This window comes from Bufo bufo, chromosome 1 (assembly GCF_905171765.1).
Source record: "Bufo bufo chromosome 1, aBufBuf1.1, whole genome shotgun sequence".
Classification (NCBI taxonomy): domain Eukaryota; kingdom Metazoa; phylum Chordata; class Amphibia; order Anura; family Bufonidae; genus Bufo; species Bufo bufo.
Window position 1 is genome coordinate 809,902,864 of NC_053389.1, and position 17,454 is coordinate 809,920,317.

The 17,454-nt window shown below is 45.1% G+C and overlaps 1 protein-coding gene across 2 annotated transcripts in view; it reads right to left on the minus strand.

The window, feature by feature from the left end:
• LOC120986557 overlaps positions 1-17,454 on the minus strand; it is a 43,210-nt gene that overhangs the window by 6,322 nt on the left and 19,434 nt on the right. The window contains exons 3-4 of one of the 2 annotated variants that reach the window (XM_040415196.1): positions 15,892-16,233; positions 86-454 (exon numbers count right to left, since the gene is read on the minus strand). In XM_040415196.1, the coding sequence (XP_040271130.1) occupies positions 86-454; positions 15,892-16,233 (711 nt within the window). Of the gene's footprint in view, positions 1-85; positions 455-1,096; positions 1,179-15,891; positions 16,234-17,454 lie in introns of those variants that run through there. The other variant, XM_040415197.1, reaches the window with a different exon arrangement.

Sequence of the window (17,454 nt, forward strand, 5' to 3'; positions counted from 1 at the left end):
CTTTTACACTTGAAAGATGTCCATAGTCTGTTTATGTTCCTTTGAAATATGGATTGTGTTATAGGAAAGTTGTGTTATTTTTTACCTGTCACAATTAGTCGTGTCCCTCCTCCATACTGAACTAGTTTTTTATATTGTTCATTTCCAGTACACAGTCTGATCATCACAAAGCAGTAATACATGGAGTCGTCTGACATCTGTAGCCCCCGTATCTGCAGATCTGCTTCTCCTTGTATTCCTGTTCTTCCTCTATAATCAGGATGAATCATCTCCTTGTAGGGGTGGTAGACGTAAGGTCCGCTTATGTTACCCAGTCTCCAGTAAATATTAACCCCCAGGACATCACTCTCCATATATCGGCTGTAGGTGCAGCTCAGGGTCACAGACTCTTCTCTGTGACCTGTGACGTCATCAGGCTGGATAACAGTGAATGGTAAGGAGGAGGAGGAGGGACCTAAAATACAGAAAATTAGTACATTCCAACCTTAAATGTTCCACATTAATCAGATCACTACATATTTAGCACATATCACATTTCTCCTCTGTTCATCCTCTAAATCATGCACAGACAATGCAAAAAAAAAACAACAACTCCCATTTAGCTACAGAAATGATATACTCCATTGGAAAATGAAGGAAGAACATCTGAAGAACTTAAAGGGGTTCTTCGGGTTTTTAATATTGATGACCTATCCTCAGGGTCAATATCAGATTGGTGGAAGTCCGACACCCATCACCCCCACCGATCTGATATCGATGACCTATCCTTTCCATATTTTTGGCAAATCTTGGATTTTTTTTTATAAATAAAGGTAAAATATATCAAATAAATTTTACCACTGTCATGAAGTACAATGTGAAGGAAATCCCAGCAGCCGTGTCTTGATTTTCCAATTTTCAGCTTTTATTTAGTTTTCACACTTTACATGGAATATACCAGAACGCGTTTTGGCAAGTATGCCTTCATCAACAGGTAGATAGTCAGGTATACAAGCTGCATACATAGGTGAAAGGACGGGTCATATGTCAGTGACGTCAGGTGCCCATTTTGGGCGGTAATTACAAAAACAAACAAATAACACAAACAAAATATCCAATGTGAACACAATATATAGCAATGCTATGTCAAAGGATACAGCACGGCCACCGATAGTAATTCCTCAACGAGAGGATGAAGTCTGCAGGGAAAAGAATAATAAAAATGGTGATCTGCAGGTGCTGTATCTCGGATTCCTTGTTTAAGCCCCTTGGTTGCAATGTATCTAACACATGGATGCAGTATGCTTCCCTACACAATAAAAGTCTTTATTTGTTCCAACACCTGGAACTTCAACTGGGCAATGGAATCTTTGTATTTATCAAAATGATAGGGTAAAGGTAACGGCAGGTTACCTTTGATTACTGCTTTGCACACTCTTGGCATTCTCTTGATGAGCTTCAAGAGATAGTCCCCTGAAATGGTCGTCTTCCAACAGTCTTGAAGGAGTTCCCAGAGATGCTTAGCACTTGTTGGCCGTTTTGCCTTCACTCTGCGGTCCAACTCACCCCAAACCATCTCGATTGGGTTCAGGTCCGGTGACTGTGGAGGCCAGGTCATCTGGCGCAGCACCCCATCACTCTCCTTCATGGTCAAATAGCCCTTACTTTCAAAGTTTTCCCAATTTTTCGGCTGACTGACTGACCTTCATTTCTTAAAGTAATGATGGCCACTCGTTTTTCTTTACTTAGCTGCTTTTTTCTTGCCATAATACAAATTCTAACAGTCTATTCAGTAGGACTATCAGCTGTGTATCCACCTGACTTCTCCTCAACGCAACTGATGGTTCCAACCCCATTTATAAGGCAAGAAATCCCACTTATTAAACCTGACAGGGCACACCTGTGAAGTGAAAACCATTTCAGGGGACTACCTCTTGAAGCTCATCAAGAGAATGCCAAGAGAATGCAAAGAGTGTGCAAAGCAGTAATCAAAGCAAAAGGTGGCTACTTTGAAGAACCTAGAATATGACATATTTTCAGTTGTTTCACACTTGTTTGTTATGTATATAATTCCACATGTGTTAATTCATAGTTTTGATGCCTTCAGTGTGAATCTACAATTTTCATTGTCATGAAAATAAAGAAAACTCTTTGAATGAGAAGGAGTGTCCAAACTTTTGGTCTGTACTTTACATGCGTTAGCGTAGGGCGGAGCCACATTCAAACCCATCGTGGTCCCCTTCGCTGAAGGTAGAAGTTATCCTCAAACATGAAGTAATTTTAAAAAAAAACAGATGTAACATTTGAATAAAAAATTCTTGTTGCAAATCAGTATAATCGCTAGTTTGTAATAAGGCATTTATGGACTCTATCCCCTTCCTGTGTTCAATAGAGGTGTAAAAACTGAATACATCAATAGTTACTAGCCAGTAGGAATGAGCGAATTTCATGTTATGAAATTAGTTTGCGCTTTGTTTGGTGTTAAAAGCAGAATTGCGTTACGGATTCTATTACCATGGACCATAATGCAATTCTGTTACTGAATGCATAACGGAATGCATTTAGAGGGATTCCGTTATTCATTCCATCTAACTGCATAACGGATCCGTCCCATTTCCGTTATGCAGGGGAGTCCTCTCCTGCATAACGGAAAAGGGACAGATCCGTTATGCAGGCTATAGACTTCTATTATTATGACCGAATGAATAACGGAATGCCTCTAAAGGCATTCCGTTATGAATTCCATCATAGAATTACGTTATGGTCCGTGGTAACGGAATCCATAACGCAATTCTGCTTTTACCACCAAACGAAGCGCAAAATCATTTCAAAATATACATTCTCTCATTTCTACAAGCCAGCTATCAGGAGGAATGGATTGTAGTTCAGCATTTTGTCAGAACTATTGGGTATAAAAAGAGTCCATCATATAAGGGCTATATAGGTATATGAATGGGAACATTAAGAGAAGCCATTTGGTCTGATTTTGTCTTATTCAAGAGGGTAATAGAAGTTCAAACCCTTGTGAACTTAGAATCACTAACTCAGATTAGACTTGTGTAAAGACTTTTCTTTATAAAATTTAGCAGGATTTGCATAGTCTGCTCTTGTGTGAGAAGAAATGTAAACAGGTCTAATAAAATGTATTTACCCAGATAAGACACTGAAGTAGAGATGTGTAGATTTTAGGTTAGTTGAAATGGATAGAAAGAGACTTAAATTTTTTGGGGGGTTTTATATTAGTCAATGTATGAGTGGATTTTAATTTTTATATAATCAATTTAAATATGTGTGTTTTATATAACTACGAGTGTGGTAATTAGGGATATATTCATTTTAAGGTTAGAATTGAGGTAGAAATTCCTATGTAATTTCAAAATGTCTCCCAGAGTAAAATGTAAGTTAATGATCTATTTCCCTGAAGATTTCTTAAATGGAGAAATGTGGACACAGGTGATCATAAACAAACCCTGGCTTTTTACCAAACAATGACCACAAGTGTTGTAGTGTGTGTTTGGAATGAATTAGGTTTACTCAGAGATTTAGAAAGAGACTAGAAATTTGACAAGAGATACACTTCATTGTCTCTTTCTTGTCTCTTCAAGGTCTGTATGAAGCCTTAGTTAAAATGTATCTCTTCTTCAAATTAAAATAATATATACAGGAACTAGCTATAATTGCCAAATACTTTTATATGGAGCCTTAGTGCCACCTAGTCTTAGGATAAAAAATTAAGGAATGTATTGTGAAATCACTAGGGGAGGTCCTATTAGTTATAAAGTGATGTCACTAGTTGTTGCATTCATTTTCTTGAGTCAGCTTGGGATGGTCATCTGGAAGAAAACATCTTGAAACATCTTGATCCATCGGATCCAGCCACTTGACCACCTTTTCAGCCATTGGAGGCAGCCATCTTAGGACCATTGAAACAGATTTCTGCTAGCTGACATTTTGGGTATAGTATAATCTTACCGATATTTTATAGGATAATTAATTAAGATTATATCTATCTATATATATTACATTAACCATACTTTGTGTATAGTATCTGTTTTGGAATAAGATTGGGGTGTACCTGCAACATCATCCTAAAACTTGATCCAATTCAGGGAGATTTATCTGTACTGTTGGCAACATGGTATCATCTCAAAAGAACTGAATTCAGTTCTAGGCCGTTATGGTTAATTATGTATATATATTTGTATCAATAAAAGAGGAAATCTGAAATAGACCAGATTTGGATTTAATTAGACATTTGTCGGCTGAGAGAAATCAGGTATCAAATTGATTTAAAATATAATTTAAGGGTATTGTCATAATAAGGCATAGTAGTGGATATATAGACTCTAGATTATTTTGACTTTCTTAAAATTTTGCATATTGTTGCTTGAATTTCAATTGTCACCAATTTTCCTATATATATTAATTTGCTCTGTATTATTGTTATTTAATAAATATATATTTTGATATACCACCGCCTTCTTTTTGTCCTCTAATTTAGCGCAGATCATGAGCTCGTTTTAGCTTGGTATTTATGATAATAGATTAGAATCTCCTTCATTACAGATTCTAATTTATTTACATAAATAATATAGACTGTTAATCGGAGACAGCATAAATATTCAGACAATTACTCTTAGGAAATGTGTTGTGTCTAGGGATGAGCGAACCCGAACTGTATAGTTCGGGTTCGTACCGAATTTTGGGGTGTCCGTGACACGGACCCGTACCCGAACATTTTCGTAAAAGTCCGGGTTCGGGTTCGGTGTTCGGCGCTTTCTTGGCGATTTTTGAAAGGCTGCAAAGCAGCCAATCAACAAGCGTCAAACTACTTGCCCCAAAAGGCCATCACAGCCTTGCCTACTATTGGCATGGCTGTGATTGGCCAGTGCAGCATGTGACCCAGCCTCTATATAAGCTTGAATCACGTTGCGCTGCACGTCACTCTGCTGATTCAAGCATAGGGAGAGGTTGCAGCTGCGACGTTAGGGCGAGATTAGGCAGATTAACTCCTCCAAAAGACTTCATTCTGTGATCGATCTGCAGCTGTGGATCATTGAAGTGCTATTATTGACTTGCTCACTTTTTTGAGGCTGCCCAGAGCGTTTTTAGATCACTTTTTTTCTGGGGTGATCGGCGGCCATTTTGTGACTTGTGGTGCGCCAGCACGAGCTATCACCAAGTGTATTTAACCATCAATAGTGTGGTTATTTTGTGCTATATCCTACATCAGCTGCAGGCTGAGCCTGTGTCACCGAAGTGCATTTAACCATCAACAGTCTGGTTATTTTTTGGCCATATACTACATCAGCTGCAGGCTGAGCCTGTGTCACCGAAGTGCATTTAACCATCAACAGTCTGGTTATTTTTTGGCCATATACTACATCTGGTGCAGGCTGAGCCTGTGTCACCCAAGTGCATTTAACCATCAACAGTGTGGTTATTTTTTGGCCATATACTACATCAGGGGTAAGTTGAGCCTGTCACCCAGCGCCTAAAAAATAGACCTGACATTTCTATTCAACCAAATCTGTACTGTCTTAGCTGGTCAAGTTATTTGTAGTGACCGTAAAAGCACACTTTTTGTTCTGGGTTGAAAAACTATTCCCAAATTTGCCATTCTCAAAATAGCTAGTTTCTGGTATATGAGGCCTACTTGAAATCTATCCCAAAAAGGATATCTTACATTGAAGGTGCTTATAGTGTCATTCAGAAAAACCTAAGACACACGCTAGCGTGCAGATAGAAGTCTGATTCTGTGATTAAACCTATACCTGTCACACAGCGCAAAAAAAAAACAGGCCTGACATTTCTATTCAACCAAATCTGTACTGTTTTAGCTGGTCAAGTTATTTGTAGTGACCGTAAAAGCAGACTTATTGTTCTGGGTTGAAAAACTATTCCCAAATTTGCCAGTCTCAAAATAACTAGTTTCTGGTATATGAGGCCTACTTGAAATCTATCCCAAAAAGGATATCTTACATTGAAGGTGCTGATAGTGTCATTCAGAAAAACCTAAGACACACGCTACCGTGCAGATAGAAGTCTGATTCTGTGATTAAACCTATACCTGTCACATAGCGCAAAAAAAAAACAGGCCTGACATTTCTTTTCAACCAAATCTGTACTGTTTTATCTGGTCAAGTTATTTGTAGTGACCGTAAAAGCAAATTTTTTGTTCTGGGTTGAAAAACTATTCCCAAATTTGCCATTCTCAAAATTGTGGTGAACGGGAACAATGAGGAAAACATCTAATAAGGGACGTGGACATGGTCGTGGTGGTGTTAGTGGACCCTCTGTTGCTGGGAGAGGACGTGGCCGTTCTGCCACAGCCACACGTCCTAGTGAACCAACTACCTCAGGTCCCAGTAGCCAGCAGAATTTACAGCGATATTTGGTGGGGCCCAATGCCGTTCTAAGGATGGTAAGGCCTGAGCAGGTACAGGCATTAGTCAATTGGGTGGCCGACAGTGGATCCAGCACGTTCACATTATCTCCCACCCAGTCTTCTGCAGAAAGCGCACAGATGGCGCATGAAAACCAAGCCCATCGGTCTGTCACATCACCCCCATGCATATCAGGGAAACTGTCTGAGCCTCAAGTTATGCAGCAGTCTCTTATGCTGTTTGAAGACTCTGCTGCCAGGGTTTCCCAAGGGCATACACCTAGCCCTTCCCCAGGGGTGGAAGAGATAGAATGCACTAACGCACAACCACTTATTTTTCCTGATGATGAGGACATGGGAATACCACCTCAGCACGTCTCTGATGATGACGAAACACAGGTGCCAACTGCTGCGTCTTTCTGCAGTGTGCAGATTGAACAGGAGGTCAGGGATCAAGACTGGGTGGAAGACGATGCAGGGGACGATGAGGTCCTAGACCCCACATGGAATGAAGGTCGTGCCACTGACTTTCACAGTTCGGAGGAAGAGGCAGTGGTGAGACCGAGCCAACAGCGTAGCAAAAGAGGGAGCAGTGGGCAAAATCAGAACACCCGCCGCCAAGAGACTCCGCCTGCTACTGACCGCCGCCATCTGGGACCGAGCACCCCAAAGGCAGCTTCAAGGAGTTCCCTGGCATGGCACTTCTTCAAACAATGTGCTGACGACAAGACCCGAGTGGTTTGCACGCTGTGCCATCAGAGCCTGAAGCGAGGCATTAACGTTCTGAACCTTAGCACAACCTGCATGACCAGGCACCTGCATGCAAAGCATGAACTGCAGTGGAGTAAACACCTTAAAAACAAGGAAGTCACTCAGGCTCCCCCTGCTACCTCTTCTGCTGCTGCCGCCTCGGCCTCTTCTGCTGCTGCAGCCGCCTCGGCCTCTTCTGCTGCTGCTGCCGCCGCCTCGGCCTCTTCCTCTGCCTCTGGAGGAACGTTGGCACCTGCCGCCCAGCAAACATGGGATGTACCACCAACACCACCACCTGCGTCACCAAGCATCTCAACCATGTCACACGGCAGCGTTCAGCTCTCCATCTCACAAACATTTGAGAGAAAGCGTAAATTCCCACCTAGCCACCCTCGATCCCTGGCCCTGAATGCCAGCATTTCTAAACTACTGGCCTATGAAATGCTGTCATTTAGGCTGGTGGACACACACAGCTTCAAACAGCTCATGTCACTTGCTGTCCCACAGTATGTTGTTCCCAGCCGCCACTACTTCTCCAAGAGAGCCGTGACATCCCTGCACAAACAAGTGTCCGATAAAATCAAGTGTGCACTGCACAACGCCATCTGTGGCAAGGTCCACCTAACCACAGATACGTGGACCAGTAAGCACGGCCAGGGACGCTATATCTCCCTAACTGCACACTGGGTAAATGTAGTGGCGGCTGGGCCCCAGGCGGAGAGCTGTTTGGCGCACGTCCTTCCGCCGCCAAGGATCGCAGGGCAACATTCTTTGCCTCCTGTCTCCTCCTCCTCCTACTCAGCTTCCTCCTCCTCTTCTTCCACCTGCTCATCCAGTCAGCCACACACTTTCACCACCAACTTCAGCACAGCCCAGGGTAAACGTCAGCAGGCCGTTCTGAAACTCATATGTTTGGGGGACAGGCCCCACACCGCACAGGAGTTGTGGGGGGGTATAGAACAACAGACCGATGAGTGGTTGCTGCCGGTGAGCCTCAAGCCCGGCCTGGTGGTGTGCGATAATGGGCGAAATCTCGTTGCAGCTCTGGGACTAGCCGGTTTGACGCACATCCCTTGCCTGGCGCATGTGCTGAATTTGGTGGTGCAGAAGTTCATTCGCAACTACCCCGACATGTCAGAGCTGCTGCATAAAGTGCGGGCCGTCTGTTCGCGCTTCCGGCGTTCACACCCTGCCGCTGCTCGCCTGTCTGCGCTACAGCGTAACTTCGGCCTTCCCGCTCACCGCCTCATATGCGACGTACCCACCAGGTGGAACTCCACCTTGCATATGCTGGACAGACTGTGCGAGCAGCAGCAGGCCATAGTGGAGTTTCAGCTGCAGCACGCACGGGTCAGTCGCACTGCGGATCAGCCCCACTTCACCACCAATGACTGGGCCTCCATGCGAGACCTGTGTGCCCTGTTGCGCTGTTTCGAGTACTCCACCAACATGGCCAGTGGCGATGACAGCGTTACAATACCACTTCTATGTCTCCTTGAGAAAACACTTAGGGCGATGATGGAAGAGGACTTTCAGGCCAGTCTCTTCGAAGTGACTCAGAGGGAGGTTTTTTGCAACACCAGAGGCCAGGTACAAATGTGGCCAGACAGGGCCCACTACTGGAGGACGAGGAGGACGAGGATGAGGAGGAGGTGGAGGAGGATGAGGATGAAACATGTTCACAGCGAGGTGGCACCCAAAGCAGCTCGGGCCCATCACTGGTTCGTGGCTGGGGGGAAACACAGGACGATGACGATACGCCTCCCACAGAGGACTGCTTGTCCTTACCTCTGGGCACACATGAGCGACTACATGCTGCAGTGCCTGCGCAACGACAGCAGAGTTGCCCACATTTTTACGTGTGCGGACTACTGGGTTGCCACCCTGCTGGATCCCCGGTACAAAGACAATGTGCCCACCTTACTTCCTACACTGGAGCGTGATAGGAAGATGCGCGAGTACAAGCGCACGTTGGTAGACGCGCTACTGAGAGCATTCCCAAATGTCACAGGGGAACAAGTGGAAGCCCAAGGCGAAGGCAGAGGAGGAGCAAGAGGTCGCCAACGCAGCTGTGTCACGGCCAGCTCCTCTGAGGGCAGGGTTAGCATGGCAGAGATGTGGAAAAGTTTTGTCACCACGCCACAGCTAACTGCACCACCACCTGATACGGAACGTGTTAGCAGGAGGCAACATTTCACTAACATGGTGGAACAGTACCTATGCACACCCCTCCACGTACTGACTGATGGTTTGGCCCCATTCAACTTCTGGGTCTCCAAATTGTCCACGTGGCCAGAGCTAGCCTTTTATGCCTTGGAGGTGCTGGCCTGCCCGGCGGCCAGCGTTTTGTCTGAACGTGTATTCAGCACGGCAGGGGGCGTCATTACAGACAAACGCAGCCGCCTGTCTACAGCCAATGTGGACAAACTGACGTTCATAAAAATGAATCAGGCATGGATCCCACAGGACCTGTCCATCCCTTGTGCAGATTAGATATTAACTACCTCCCCTTAACAATATATTATTCTACTCCAGGGCACTTCCTCATTCAATACTATTTTTAATTTCATTTTGCCATTATATTGCGGGGCAACCCAAAGTTGAATGAACCTCTCCTCTGTCTGGGTGCCGGGGCCTAAATTTGTGACAGTGGCCTGTTCCAGTGGTGGGTGACGTGAAGCCTGATTCTCTGCTATGACATGAAGACTTATTCTGTGCTGACATGAAGCCAGATTCTCTGTTACGCGACCTCTCTCCTCTGCCTGGGTGCCTGGGCCTAAATATGTGACAGTGGCCTGTTCCAGTGGTGGGTGACGTGAAGCCTGATTCTCTGCTATGACATGAAGACAGATTCTGCGCTGACATAAGGCCAGATTCTCTGTTACGGGACCTCTCTCCTCTGCCTGGGTGCCTGGGCCTAAATGTGTAACAGTGGCCTGTTCCAGTGGTGGGTGACGTGAAGCCTAATTCTCTGCTATGACATGAAGACAGATTCTTCGCTGACATAAGGCCAGATTCTCTGTTACGGGACCTCTCTCCTCTGCTTGGGTGCCTGGGCCTAAATGTGTGACAGTGGCCTGTTCCAGTGGTGGGTGACGTGAAGCCTGATTCTCTGCTATAACATGAAGACAGATTCTGCGCTGACATAAGGCTAGATTCTCTGTTACGGGACCTCTCTCCTCTGCCTGGGTGCCTGGGCCTAAATGTGTGACAGTGGCCTGTTCCAGTGGTGGGTGACGTGAAGCCTGATTCTCTGCTATGACATGAAGACAGATTCTGCGCTTACATAAGGCCAGATTCTCTGTTACGGGACCGCTCTCCTCTGCCTGGGTGCCTGGGCCTAAATGTGTGACAGTGGCCTGTTCCAGTGGTGGGTGACGTGATGCCTGATTCTCTGCTATGACATGAAGACAGATTCTGCGCTGACATAAGGCCAGATTCTCTGTTACGGGACCTCTCTCCTCTGCCTGGGCCTAAATGTGTGACCGTGGTCTGTTCCAGTGGTGGGTGACGTGAAGCCTGATTCTCTGCTATGACATGAAGACAGATTCTGCGCTGACATAAGGCCAGATTCTCTGTTATGGGACCTCTCTCCTCTGCCTGGGTCCCTGGGCCTAAATATGTGACAGTGGCCTGTTCCAGTGGTGGGTGACGTGAAGCCTGATTCTCTGCTATGACATGAAGACAGATTCTGCGCTGACATAAGGCCAGATTCTCTGTTACGGGACCTCTCTCCTCTGCCTGGGTGCCTGGGCCTAAATGTGTGACAGTGGCCTGTTCCAGTGGTGGGTGATGTGAAGCCTGATTCTCTGCTATGACATGAAGACAGATTCTGTGCTGACATAAGGCCAGATTCTCTGTTACGGGACCTCTCTCCTCTTCCTGGGTGCCTGGGCCTAAATGTGTGACGGTGGCCTGTTCCAGTGGTGGGTGACGTGAAGCCTGATTCTCTGCTATGACATGAAGACAGATTCTGCGCTGACATAAGGCCAGATTCTCTGTTACGGGACCTCTCTCCTCTGCCTGTGTAACTGGGCCTAAATGTGTGACAGTGGCCTGTTCCAGTGGTGGGTGACGTGAAGCCTGATTCTCTGCTATGACATGAAGACAGATTCTGCGCTGACATAAGGCCAGATTCTCTGTTATAGGACCTCTCTCCTCTGCCTGGGTGCCTGGGCCTAAATATGTGACAGTGGCCTGTTCCAATGGTGGGTGACGTGAAGCCTGATTCTCTGCTATGACATGAAGACTGATTCTGTGCTGACATAAGGCCAGATTCTTTGTTACGGGACCTCTCTCCTCTGCCTGGGTGCCTGGGCCTAAATATGTGACAGTGGCCTGGTCCAGTGGTGGGTGACGTGAAGCCTGATTCTCTGCTATAACATGAAGACAGATTCTGCGCTGACATAAGGCCAGATTCTCTGTTACGGGACCTCTCTCCTCTGCCTGGGTGCCTGGGCCTAAATGTGTGACAGTGGCCTGTTCCATTGGTGGGTGACGTGAAGCCTGATTCTCTGCTATGACATGAAGACAGATTCTGCGCTGACATAAGGCCAGATTCTCTGTTACGTGACCTCTCTCCTCTGCCTGGGTGCCTGGGCCTAAATATGTGACAGTGGCCTGTTCCAGTGGTGGGTGACGTGAAGCCTGATTCTCTGCTATGACATGAAGACAGATTCTGCGCTGACATAAGGCCAGATTCTCTGTTACGGGACCTCTCTCCTCTGCCTGGGTGCCTGGGCCTAAATATGTGACAGTGGCCTGTTCCAGTGGTGGGTGACGTGAAGCCTGATTCTCTGCTATGACATGAAGACAGATTCTGCGCTGACATAAGGCCAGATTCTCTGTTACGGGACCTCTCTCCTCTGCCTGGGTGCCTGGGCCTAAATATGTGACAGTGGCCTGTTCCAGTGGTGGGTGACGTGAAGCCTGATTTTCTGCTATGACATGAAGACAGATTCTGCGCTGACATAAGGCCAGATTCTCTGTTACGGGACCTCTCTCCTCTGCCTGGGTGCCTGGGCCTAAATATGTGACAGTGGCCTGTTCCAGTGGTGGGTGACGTGAAGCCTGATTTTCTGCTATGACATGAAGACAGATTCTGCGCTGACATAAGGCCAGATTCTCTGTTACGGGACCTCTCTCCTCTGCCTGGGTGCCTGGGCCTAAATGTGTGACAGTGGCCTGTTCCAGTGGTGGGTGACGTGAAGCCTGATTCTCTGCTATGACATGAAGACAGATTCTGCGCTGACATAAGGCCAGATTCTCTGTTACGGGACCTCTCTCCTCTGCCTGGGTGCCTGAGCCTAAATGTGTGACAGTGGCCTGTTCCAGTGGTGGGTGACGTGAAGCCTGATTCTCTGCTATGACATGAAGACAGATTCTGCGCTGACATAAGGCCAGATTCTCTGTTACGGGACTGCTCTCCTCTGTCTGGGTGCCGGGGCCTAAATATGTGACAGTGGCCTCTTCCAGTGGTGGGTGACGTGAAGCCTGATTCTCTGCTATGGCATGAAGAGACTGATTCTCTGCTGACATGAAGCCAGATTCTCTGTTACGGGACTGCTCTCCTCTGTCTGGGTGCCGGGGCCTAAATATGTGACAGTGGCCTCTTCCAGTGGTGGGTGACATGAAGCCAGATTCTCTGCTATGGCATGAAGAGACTGATTCTCTGCTGACATGAAGCCAGATTCTTTGCTATGGCATGAAGAGACTGATTCTCTGCTGACGTGAAGCCAGATTCTCTGCTATGGTACCTCTGTCCAATTGATATTGGGTCATTTTTATTTTTTTAATTTTTATTTTAATTCATTTCCCTATCCACATTTGTTTGCAGTGGATTTACCTACATGTTGCTGCCTTTTGCAGCCCTCTAGCTCTTTCCTGGGCTGTTTTACAGCCTTTTTAGTGCCCAAAAGTTCGGGTCCCCATTGACTTCAATGGGGTTCGGGTTCGGGACGAAGTTCGGTTCGGGTTCGGATCCCGAACCCGAACATTTCCGGGAAGTTCGGCCGAACTTCTCGAACCCGAACATCCAGGTGTTCGCTCAACTCTAGTTGTGTCTAACAGAAAAGACGTTCTTTACCAATGGTGTCAAGACCTTCTCCAAAACTATGGACAGTGGAGATAAAATAACTAAATAAAAGCAGAAAATTGGAAAAGCAAGACACGGCTGCTGGGACTTCCACGACTCCTTCCCGCTGCAGCGCGGATCACGGACCGGGTGCTGGCCGGAATATTACTATGAAGTACAATGTGTTACGAGAAAATAGTCTCAGAATGACTTGGATAAGTTATTATCACATGAAGTGGCACATGTCATACAAAAATTTGGCCTGGTCCTTAGGCTACATCTATATGACCGCGGCGCGTTTTGCAGTTTGCAAATTGCGGATCCACAAAACACGGATGATGACCGTGTGTGTTACGCAATTTGCAGAACAGAACGGGCAACCCTTAATAGAAATGCCTATTCTTGGACACAAAACGGACAAGAAGAGGACATGTTCTATATTTCTTTGCGGGGTCGTGGAACAGAGCAACAGATGTGGACAACACAAGGAGTGCTGTCCGCATCTTTTATGGACTCATTGAAGTGAATGGGTCCGCATCCGAGCAGCAAAAAATGCAACGGTCGTGTGCATGTAGCCTAAAGGTGAAAAATGTCTCTGTCTTGTAGGGGTTAAAGAAACGGGACAAAATAATAAAAGAAAACATTTTGGTTGCAAAAACGAAATAAAAAATGTGAAAAACAGACAAAAAAAATTTATAAATACGAAAAAATATATTAAGTACCAGGTAAAAGTGTTGCAAAATTAATTTACCTACGGTAACCGGACCACGGAATAAAACTTTATGGATTTCAAAGACACGGGTACTAAAAACATGGAACATGAGCTTGGTAAGGAGGGGAGTCCTGAACTGATTAATTTAGGAATACTGGTTGGGTGATGCTGTTTAACATCCCAGAATCATGATCAACGAAAACATACAGATCGCCCTGATCAATAGACTGATAATGCACCCACAAAGTGGTAGCGGTAATGAATGGTTGGTATCCACATCAGGCCACAGCACCCATCTAAATTTTAAAAAGCACCCGCAACAGGATCAACACTATTAGGCCCCTTTCACACGGGCGAGATTTCCGTGTGGATGCGATGCGGGAGGTGAACGCATTGCACCCGCACTGAATCCGGACCCATTCATTTCTATGGGACTGTGCACATGAGCGGTGATTTTCACGCATCACTTGTGCGTTGCGTGAAAATCGCAGCATGCTCCTCTTTGTGCGTTTTTCACGTAACGCAGGCCCCATAGAAATGAATGTGGCTGCATGAAAATCGCAAGCATCCGCAAGCAAGTGCGGATGCGGTGCGATTTTCACGCATGGTTGCTAGGAGACTATCGGGATGGGGACCCGATCATTATTATTTTCCCTTATAACATGGTTATAAGGGAAAATAATAGCATTCTGAATACAGAATGCATAGTACAATAGCGCTGGAGGGGTTAAAAATAAATAAAAATAAATGTAACTCACCTTAATCCACTTGTTCGCGCAGCCGGCATCTCTTCTGTCTTCATCTGTGAGCAATGATTTGATGACGTCACTGCGCTCATCACATGGTCTATCACACGATCCATCACCATGGTACTTGATCATGTGATGGACCATGTGATGAGCGCAGTGACGTCACCACAGGTCCTTTTCCTCACAGATGAAGACAGAAGAGATGCCGGCTGCGCGAACAAGTGGATAAGGTGAGTTAAATTTTTTTTTATTTTTTTTTAACCCCTCCAGCCCGATTGTACTATGCATTCTGTATTCAGAATGCTATTATTTTCCCTTATAACCATGTTATAAGGGAAAATAATACAATCCACACAACCATGAACCCAAACCTGAACTTCTGTGAAGAAGTTCGGGTCTGGGTACCACATTCAGTTTTTTATCACGCGCGTAGGTACCTGCAATTGGGTACCTACTCGCGCGGGTTTGCCGCATTGCACCCGGGACGCCTCCGGAGCCAAAACGTGAAGCCTGTGTGAAAGATGCCTTAGGCCTCCTGCTCACGACCGTATGGCTTTTTCAGTTTTTTGCAGTCCGTTTTTTACGGATCCGTTGTTCCGTTTTTTGTTTCCGTTGTGTTTCCGTTTTGTTTTTACGTATGGCATATACAGTATATAGTAATTTCATAGAAGAAATTGGGCTGGGCATAAAATTTTCAATAGATGGTTCCGCAAAAACTGAACGGATACGAAAGACATACGGAGTACATTCCGTATGTGTTCAGTTTTTTTTGCGGACCCATTGACTTGAATGGAGCCACGGAACATGATTTGCAGGCAATAATAGGACATGTTCTATCTTTCAAACGGAAATACAGAAATGGAATGCTTACGGAGTACATTCCCTTTTTTTTTGCTGAACCATTGAAATGAATTGTTCCATATACGGACCATATATGGAACGCAAAAAGACGGCACCTAAACGGAAAATAAAAACTTGTGTGCAGGAGGCCTTACACCAGATCCTGCTGATTAAAATGATACTCGTCTTGTAAAAATCGGTTGCTGCGTTCCTGATAAAAAAAATGCAACTACATTTTTTTATGCAAGTGAGGTTTCAGAGCCCCACAGCCCCTCCGCTTTCCGGTTTGTCCAGCAGACATGTGCTCTTTTAGCCCCTGATGGAATCTGTGAAGGTGGGAGTCTACATGAAGACTACAACAATCCCTTCCAGTCTCCTTTTACAACAAGCAATCGTTCTTTACCTGCGATGATCAGTTCTGTACTTCTTCGGCTCTTTATTTTTTGTCCATCACTGGTGGTCACATTGCAACAATAGTGGAGGCCTCTATTACTCTGTACACGGTGTATACGCACAGAGAAGTCTTCAGAGATGTTCACCAGTGAGAATTCATCTGCACCGATAGTGGGTTTTTGGTCCCATTTATAAATCTTCTCTGTATTAAAGTCACACAGCTCACTGTATCCTCTATACCAGGTCACTTGTAGAGCTTCCCTCAGGGTCTTCAGCGGGTGATGACAGGGGATAATCAGCTCTTCTCCTGGGAAAGCGATCAGTTCCTCCACCTGAGACAACCATCTTCCATCTATAACAGAAGCCAAGGATCCAGATGTTTTACACATACACCACATTACACCAAATTAATAGCAGGATCAGGATTTACTGCATTATCACATAAATAGATACCTCAGGACGTGGTCACAACAGGAACCGAGGACAGACACATTCTTAAAAGTAAATGACATTAATGCTTATGAAAACGTGTAGAAATCTGAGTCTCATTTCCTTCTGGGATTCGCGTCCCCACCTATCCTTTGGTTGAACTTGATGGACTTGTGTCTTTTTTCAACCGTATTAACTATGTAACTACATTTTTTGCTCTGGAGTTGGAGCTATTTTCTAGAACGTGTTAAGGGTTCCTGCACATGGGTGCACTTAAAATCCAGAAAATCCAGACACGCAAAAAAAAAAAAAAAATCATTTGTTATTGCAGTTTTTTCATGCAGATTTGATACAATGAAAAGGGTGAAAACTGCACCAAAAATCACACAAACAATTGTGAACAATTAAAACAAAATCAAAGTATTCATGAGCCCGGTCTAAACTGATACGCTTTGCTGTTACTGTACCACGCTGTGGTTCTTCTACTTGGAAATCCGCACAGAGAAACCACATGTAATTCGCACCGTGCAGGTACCTAAAGGGGTCACCATAAAATCAGACATTTCACCCTCGTTTCAATATTTTCCAAGCTGCCAGCAATGTTGTCGAGAATTCTCCTTTTAGCGCACACAGGCGTAGTGTGATGTTCTCATAACTTTTTCTATGGTGTCTTCAGATAGATTTATGGTTTTCTACACTTACTGTACCTATCTAACATACCCATCTGACAAATGATGGCATCTCTACATTGCATGGGCTCAATGCCATTTTGATGATTGAGCTACACTGCCCAGTACCGGAGTAATATTGTCCATTGTCACTAATAATAATCTTTATTTATAAAGCACCAACACATTGCACAGCGCTTTACAATTAGGGGGTTCATTTACAGAGTCATTAGCTTAATCAAAACGCCTATGGAGGGTAAATGACCAGAGATTGGTTATTGTAATAAAGGGGTAATCAGTAATAAGATGGCATATTTAAAACTTAACCTTTAGCATATATCTCATAAAATATATTCAAAGTGTCAAACAAAACAAAAATATTAGGTCGTTCCCTATCATACAAATGATAAAGGGTGGCAACACCTAACCAGCACTATATGGTAAAGTGAGTGTCCTACTACATCAGAGCCATGTTC